Raw genomic sequence first — 8,737 nt, 5'->3', positions numbered from 1 at the left:
AAGTAAAATTAGCTGGGTATGGTAGTGTGCACTTGTAGTCCCAGCTACTCAGAAGGCTGAGGTGGGAGGATTGCTCAAGCCAGGTAATTAGAGGCTGCAGTAAGCCATCCATGATAACACGGCTGCACTCCAGCCTGGGTGACAGAGTGAGACCGAAAAGAAGACGAAAAGAAAAAGAAAAGAAAAGAGACAAGACCAGACAGTGGAGCAAAGCTTCTGCTTTTCCTTTGTAAGCCAGCAAATGCTACCCTATGGAAGGGAAAGCAAGGGAAGAGAAAAGTACTGTCCAACTCCACTGAATCTGTAGCAACCGCATGACGTTCAGATAAAAAAATATCTAATATGGCTGGGCGCAGTGGCTCACGCCTGTAATCCCAGCACTTTGGGAGGCCGAGACAGGTGGATCATCTGAGGTCAGGATTTGGAGACCAGCCTGACCAACACAGTGAAACCCCGTCTGTACTAAAAATACAAAAATTAGCTGGGCGTGTTGGCGCCTGCCTGTAATCCCAGCTACTCAGGAGGCTGAGGCAGGAGAATCGCTTGAACCCGGGAGGCAGAGGTTGCAGTGAGCTGAGATTGCGCCACTGCACTCCAGCCTGGGAGACAGAGCAAGACTCCGTCTCAAAAAAATAAATTAAAAAAAAAAATTAGAATTTAAGTGTTAAAGGATAGAGGCCAAGTCTTTTCTGTTTCTCTTATCCCAGTGGCTGACACATAGTAGAAATACAATTAATGTTTGTCAAATCGAACATTATGGAAAGTTTGAAAAGAAATAAAAGCACTCAGCCATACTGTTATCACCATCATCATCAGTGTTGGTTATGTTCTAATTTTATTCAAATGTATGTTTCATTTCTATAACCATAATCACAGTGTATCCACAATTCTTTTTGAAGTAGCATTACACTATTAGCTCTTCTCCACGTCGTTGAGTAGTTTCCATATTTATCATTTGTAGTGGATATATAATATTAATCTAGCTATAACTCACTCTTCTCTATGATTACATATTTAGACTGCTTCCAGTTTTTTACTTTTATAAGTAACACTTTGAGAAATATTTTTGTACATGGTGCTGTACCTACATTTTTTATTTTCTTAGGGTAGACAACCAGATATCAAGTACCTTGGTTCAAAGGGTATGAATATTTACATGACTCTTAATACACGACCAAGTTGCTTTTCAAAACGTGTGTATGGATTTACAATGCCAACACCATGTATAAAACTTACCAATACTGAGTGTTGTTTTTTAAAATTGGAACCTGTTTAGCAAATGGAAAAAAGAATTTTCACTGTTTCACTTTCGTGTCTTTGAATACCAAATGGTGAATATTTTTCCATTTGGGTACAAGCTCCTCAGTCTTTCCTTGTATCATGCATTTGCTGTCTGTACAGTTTCGTGATAGATATAGAGGAAGCATTGACTTATAGTGGGATGGTTGGTGAACCAGAAGTCAGAAGGGATCAGTTCTGCTTGCTGCTAATTGATTGGAGGAACTAGCCTCTTTGTGCCTCAGTTTGTTCATCTTTGAAATGGGAATGGAGTATAAAATAGTAAGAAAATAGAATGCGGCATCCTGGAGTAACTCAGGATGCACAGTACTCAGTAACTCAGTAACACAGTACTCAGTTCAAATAAGAGCAATCCAGCATGCTTGAGTACTCATGAGGTACTTCCTCTGAATGGGTCATGATCTAGAATGTGTTTTTTCACAGTCTAACTTGAAATCACACTGCTCTTTGGCAGCTTGTTGAAAGAAGCCGAGTTCCATGCTGAGCAGCGAGAATATGAGCTGAACCGGCGGCGGCAGCTGGGCCTCTCCTCTTCCCACCATTCCCTGGATAATGCTGACTTTGATAACAAGGACGATGATAAACACGATCAGAGGCTGCTCAGTCAATTTGGAATATGGTTCTTAGTAAGAAAAAGAAGTTAACTCTTCTCCACTTTCTTATTTCTCATTTCAAAATTGTACTGGTGTGGAATTTCTCCTGTTCTTTTAAAAGGAGTAAATAGTGAAAAATTAACCTTAGCAATGGGACTGAATTCTCTACGGCAATAGCTGTCAATCCTGAGCTGCATGTTAGATTTACCTAGGAAAGCTTTTAAAAACTAACGATTCCCAGATCGCATTCCAGAATCTTGGGAATTTTTTAAAAAGCTCTTGGCCATTGATTTTGATGAAGAGCCAGGTGTTAAACCTACAGTATCAGGATCTAGACTGGTACAAGCAGGAAAGTTGCTAGTATATATTGTCAAGTACTGGATTCAATAACATTTACAGATAATTCATGTCCCATCACCTATGTACATGAAATTTTTCTTGAAAGTTCAGTCTCTGTGGAGCTTTTTGTGTATTTATGATAAGTCTATGTACACCAGAGACATTATAGCCAAAGTAATGCAAGGAATATGATTGCTATTGACTGATTTAACTTCAACATCTGTTCAGTAGAGATCAAACATACAGATCTAACGTCCCAAGCAAGCTGAATTTACCAATGCTGCAGAGAAGCAGGCTTTTGTTTTGCCTGTTGGAGACATTAATTCAGTCTCCATAGTGATATATCTCTATTATACTTGCACATAGTTCCGTGAAAGAGTCTTTACCAAATTGGCATTTAATTGTTGATTTCACATATCTTGCTTCCTAGAAGTTATTATTTAATGACACAATGGCTACTACTGTGAACTCTTTGAAGGCAAGGACAATGTTTTATTTATATTTTTTATTCCTGGACCCTGCCATAGTACTCAATAAAAGATTAGTTCATAGTAAATGAATGAATGATGTTTTAAAAAGTCTATTTATGGGCCGGGCGCGGTGGCTCACGCCTGTAATCCCAGCACTTTGGGAGGCCAAGGCAGGCAGATCACGAGGTCAGGAGATCGAGACCATCCTGGCTAACACAGTGAAACCCTGTCTCGACTAAAAATACAAAATATTAGCTGGGTGTGGTGGCAGGCGCCTGTAGTCCCAGCTACTCGGGAGGCTGAGGAGGAGAATGGCGTGAACCCGGGAGGCGGAGCTTGCAGTGAGCCGAGATCACGCCACTGCACTCCAGCCTGGGTGACAGGGGGAGACTCCATCTCAAAAAAAAAAAAAAAAAGTCTATTTATGATAGTGAATTGGGGGACTCCAAGGTATCTGAATTATTACTAATACACAATTCTTAGCAAAATATGATCATTTTAGAACTGAAATATATATACATTATTTTCATTGAGGATATTGATGAAATATCATTTTGTTGACCTAACTTTTTAGAAGCATTTATCTGGTGCAGATTATATAATGGATTTCTTGTAGGAGAAAATGCTTAATTGGAAGGTGAAATCTTGAGGGAAAATTGTTGTTGCAATCCATCTATCCCTGTAGAAAGGAACACAGTTTCTGGATAAGCGATCCCCATTTTTAAAACTGCCTATTTCAAACGGATTATCTGGGATATCTTTTTATTTTTATTTATTTTTTTGCCTTTTAATGCACCTGTAATAATTTTGTAAAGATGGATGGAAGCTGAACAAGGTTCTAATCTACCTACTTCTAGGTGAGCCTCTGCACACCCAGTGAGAACACGCCTACAGAAAGCTTGGCCCGGCTGGTGGCCATGGTGTTTCAGTGGTTTCACTCCACTGCATATATGATGGATGATGAAGTGGGAAGTCTGGTGGAAAAGCTGAAGCCTCAGTTTGTAACCAAATGGCTGAAGACCGTATGTGATGTTCGCTTCGATGTCATGGTCATGTGCCTTCTTCCTAAACCTATGGAATTTGCCAGGGTAAGTGGAGGCGTACAGCTCGCACCTTGTTAGAGAGGAGGACTTGGGGAGAAGTGCTGCCTTAGCCATGCGGGTATTATCAGTGTCTGCAGAGGAGGAACATCTCTCCTTATTTTAATTAATATAGCTAAATGAATTTAGTAACTATGTCTTGGGTGATGTGCTGCTTTGATGTTGATTTGGGTTGAGGAAGAATGGCAAGATGCATTTGTGAGGTATCTTTAAGAATTTAAGGGACTATTCTTTCTCAACATTGCTGATTTTTTTTTTGAAATGGGATCTTGCTATGTTACCCAGGCTGGTTGCCTTGAACTCCTGGGCTCAAGTGATCCTCCTGCCTCAGCCTCTGGAGTAGCTGGGAAGCTAAATATTTTTATTAAGAAACAACAAAAAAGCCTTTCCATGAGGTTACTAGAGCTCAGTCCCCTTTTGGCTTAGAATCTTTGGAAAGATTACCATTCAGCTAGGGGAAATGTCTTTTTTTCTTTTTTTAATCATGTATATATATATACAGGTGAATGGTAGAAGTCCCTGCCCTGCCATTTGAAATGCCAAAAAGGTTCAGGGTCAGACAAAATGCACCTATTCCTCTCACTTAAGAACAGATTTCTCTGTGCTGATCCTCTTGCTTCTGCCTCAATGGATCACATCTGAGAAGATCCCACGTTTCTTTTTTCCTTTTTTTTTTTTTTGAGACAGGGTCTCACTTTGTCACCGAGGATGGACTGCAGTGGTGTAGTCATACTCACAGCAGCCTTGAACTCCTGGGCTCAAGAGATCCTCCCACCTCAGAGACTACAGGCATGCATCACCACATCCATCTAATTAAAAGAATTTTTTGGTAGAGATGGGGTCTCTCTATGTTGCTCAGGCTGGTCTCAGACTCTTGGCCTCCAGCAATCTTTCTGCCTCAGCCTCCCAAAGTGCTGGGATTGTACAGGCATGAGCCACTGTGAGCAGCCCGTATTTTTTGAATATGATGTAATTTGTGTCTAACCCAGAAAGGTGGATGTCCAGAATCAGGTTTTGGCAGTAATACGTGAAATTTTTTTTCCAAGTGTTTACTAAGTGTTATTTTTATTTGTGATTTTTTATTTCCTTTCAAAGAGATCTTGAGGCAGTTTTCAGTAGAAACCTGTGCTAAAGTAGGACATTTAAGGATAAAACAGCACAGACCATCTATAGGGGTAACTTTTATTGGATTTTCAGGACTCAGAGTGATCTGTGCATTTATGGAGATGTACTTCTTTCTTCTTTGGTGCCACCTACTGACTCACTTAGAAAATTGAATTTTCGCCTAAAGGAAATTTCCCATTTTCTGACATTCTTTGCCTGTATTGATATGTTTTCTGTTATTATGTCTGTTGGAATAGTGAAGGATCGATGTGACATGCTTCTGGAAAATGAGAAGAAATGATTATGTTGGGAGAAAAATTTTCTTATTCCAACTTAGGTGCAGATGTTTTGGGGTCTGCAAATTAACTGATAATAGTTTAACTGGAGAGAAGACAAAGTATATTTATGAGTACATGTGGGAGATCTCAATGATAAATTACTTCCTGAATAGCCAGAGATAAAAGATTTATGTATCAAACTTAACTAAAGGTTTACTTAAGGGCTTCAGTGAGAAGGTATGGAAGGTTCCATTGGGTTTTTTAATACCATGGGAGCTGGGCAGGAACTGGGCTATCTCCACAGCAGCTGAATCCACAGGAAACTCCGTTTGGAGGGGGATAACAGAAGGGTTTTCTCCGGAGACTCTGCTTGAGTCACATAATGGAAGTTCAGATAAGATTTCTTTTTGCATCTTCTTTAGCTTAAATGTTTTCACTTTAAAATAATCTTTATACCAGCTGTAGGGTTTCAGTGGATAACATTTCCCTTATCTGAAACTTCCCTTGAAGTTTCAACATACATGAAAAAAGCTAGATTGATTGCTATAGAGGGAAGATTTAGGTTAGAAATTGTGAGGTAAGAGATCTGCAGAGGAGAACAAGAGCATAGAACAAGGAACCAGAAAAGCACAGATTAATGGTTGGGATAGACTATAAATCTAGGTTTTGAGTATGGAGGGCAGACAGTTGAGAAGATGTCTAGATGTTGGTCTTGAAGCATGTTTAGATGGTGGAGTGAGAACATCAGTGTCACAGTTAACGGTTATTTTCCAGAGCAGAGCAGAGAAGAGGTGAGTGTTTGGTGAACTTCCTGAGTGGACCAAACTGTTGTAGCAATAAGTCCTTTGAATTTTATATCATATTGTCCCCCTTCAGCTTTTAGGACTTTGTAACAAGATAACCCAGAGTCTTAATAATGATCTAGGAAGTTAGGTTTTAGTTCTCAGTGATGCCATGTCAGGTGGGTAGGAGAAAAGTTAGAAGTGTTAATTACTGGCAAAATGGGCAAGACAGAAGGATCTAGTTTACAAAGAGGTGCAAACTATCTCAAAGCTGTTGAACAGGACTAGAATCTGATCACTCACAAGGGTGGGTTATAGTTTTTCATCAAAACATAAAATTTCTCATTACAATCACCTGCATTTTGACCAAAGATAATCAAAGTAAGATTACTTTTGGTTACAAAATGAGTCTCTTTAAATTTGGTCTGATCATTTGCATAAGCACAGCAAGAATGGTAATTGACCACTTAGGGCTTTTTAAAGTTTGCATTGCCAGAACTCTTACAAGGAATCTCAGATTGGACTTTTAGAGGTTTCTTGATGCTAGAAGTCAGGCCAAGAACTTGTCGTCAGATTTCATCTGTAATACTTATAGATTTGGGTGAATTCCTTTCTCCTTGAGGTCTCCCAAATATTCTAAATTTTCCAGGAAGTGACCTTTTTTACTCATCTATAAGGCTGAGAATTCTGTAATGCAGTTATCAAATCTGTTTTTCCAAGAGGGCTTTGAAAACACTGGCTCCATAAAGTCAATCTTAGTTCCTTAAAACTGTTTAGTCATATCAGATTCCACGCAATTCACAAATATGACATTCTGCAAAGGCTTGGTAATACAACTGTAACTGCCTGATGGGTTCTTCCTGCCTGCTGCACAAACAACATCGATTCACGGAATTGAGTATAGAAAGAGTTTAATTGACATGAAGTCAGCCATGCCACACAAGAGACTGAGTTATTGCTCAAATCAGTCTCATCAAAGGCTTGTAGGTTAGGGGTTTCTCAAAGCCAATTTGGAGGAAGGAGTAGGGGTGGCTAGACAGTGGATGCTTGCTGCTGCTGATGGTTGGGTTGGAGATGAAATCATAGGGAGTTGAAGCTGTCCTCTTATGCTGAGTTGATTATGGGTGGGGACACAGGAGGACATGGCTCCAGGTGGAGCCATGGGTGTCAGACATGCAAAAAACATGAAAAGCTATCTCAAAAAGCCAATCTTAGGTTCTACCTAGTGATGTTATCCGCAGGAATAATTGGAGAAGCTGCATATCTTGTAACCTCTGGAATAAGAGCTGGCAACCATTTATGTCCACACCTTAGCAGAATTCAGGCTCCTTTCCTCCTCATAGCCTTGTGGTCTCTTTAGAAAGGCATTTGAATTTTTGAGAAGGGCTACTGTCATTTAAACTATAAGCTAAATATCTCCCAAAGCTAGTTTGGCGGTTTAAATGCTAAAGGCAAGAGGGGGTTGGCTAGATCCGATCTCCACTGTCATTATTTTCTCACTGTTATAGTTTTTGTAAAGGTGGTTTCATAACCAAGTTTCCCAATTATGTCCTGTTAAAAGCAGAACAGATTGTTATTCAACTTATGCAAATAGCTGTAATGCTATGAAAATAGGAATATTCAATAAGAGCTTCAGAATTCTGGAGGAATCAAGTAGAGAGAAAAAAGATATATTTCATTTTTGTTTACAAAGGTGTAAATCTACCAAATTATTGTGAGTTATAGATAGCTTAGGAGAAAAGAGAAAGGGGTTCCTTGTATCTGAAAAACAGAACATTGATTGAAAAACTAGCAATGTTCAAAACAAAAAATGATACAAATTACAATCATTTATCATTCAGTCCTATGTAATTCAGTCTTGTTCTGCTTCATTGAGTTAGCAGTTAATGAACCCATTAGCTGCTCCACTAGAGTTCTGGCAATCCTTACTCGTTCCAGTGGTATGATCTCAATTATTTAAGCAATGCCACCAGAAGCCTGTATGCCAGGGTACCTGTCATAATCCTTTCCACGGATCTCAGAGACAATCTGTTTATGTTGAAAATAAGCATTCTTGCTAGTAGCTGATTGCAAGAGTTTTCAGAAAAACATCAGATAACAATTACTATCTGAATGACAAAAGGCTTAAAATAGTCATAGTTAAAGATCTGCTGAAAGTTCACTGTGACACAGTTGACAAGGCAGTTTTGTTGTTTCTGTAGCATGAAACATTAAAATAATAACAAAATGATAACTGATAATATTTTGTCATTGTTGTCTACCATCAGACAAAGAAGCATAAAGACGTATCATGCCAGCAAGGGCATTGACAAATTTCTAGGAACTTTATATAATTCCTGAAATATTTGTATTCATAACATTTACCTATACAAATGTAACCTAAGGACAGTTAAACATCTCTTTTTATTTGACAACGCTTTCCGTAGAATTAAACATATCAAATAAACCTAATTAGTTTAATGTATCTTTTTATAGGTAAGAACAAATCCTTTGAGATTTTCAAGCGTCCCTCTGGGAAATTTTCAGTCAGTTCAAGACCAGGATTTTATTTAGGATTTGGCTTTGGAAAGGCAAAATATCAAAAGTTATCAGAAATGTCAAAAGATTTGAGTACTTGATTAACCAACATTACAGGTCGCTGTGAAACAATTCTTAGTTATTTATTTAACCCATATGACACTAAGAGATTTCAAAAGTAAATATAGGGAGCAACACAATTGTAAGAAACAAAAAGAGAAACAAAACTTAGCTCTTTTAATATTTAGAAGACTT

General features: G+C 38.7%; 1 protein-coding gene across 19 annotated transcripts in view; it reads left to right on the top strand.

The window, feature by feature from the left end:
- Positions 1-8,737, top strand: part of UNC79 (unc-79 homolog, NALCN channel complex subunit) — a 294,353-nt gene that overhangs the window by 119,136 nt on the left and 166,480 nt on the right. For all 19 annotated transcript variants that reach the window (XR_009210277.1, XM_032180377.2, XM_032180374.2 and 16 more), the window contains 2 exons: positions 1,754-1,925; positions 3,559-3,789. Coding sequence is in view for 18 of the 19 variants with exons in the window: in XM_032180377.2 (XP_032036268.1) it covers positions 1,754-1,925; positions 3,559-3,789 (403 nt within the window). In the remaining variant the exon portion in view is untranslated. The remainder of the gene's footprint in view (positions 1-1,753; positions 1,926-3,558; positions 3,790-8,737) is intronic.

Source organism: Hylobates moloch, unplaced genomic scaffold (genome assembly GCF_009828535.3).
Source record: "Hylobates moloch isolate HMO894 unplaced genomic scaffold, HMol_V3 SCAFFOLD_16, whole genome shotgun sequence".
Classification (NCBI taxonomy): Eukaryota; Metazoa; Chordata; class Mammalia; order Primates; family Hylobatidae; genus Hylobates; species Hylobates moloch.
This window is presented reverse-complemented; position numbering and strand designations above follow the sequence as displayed.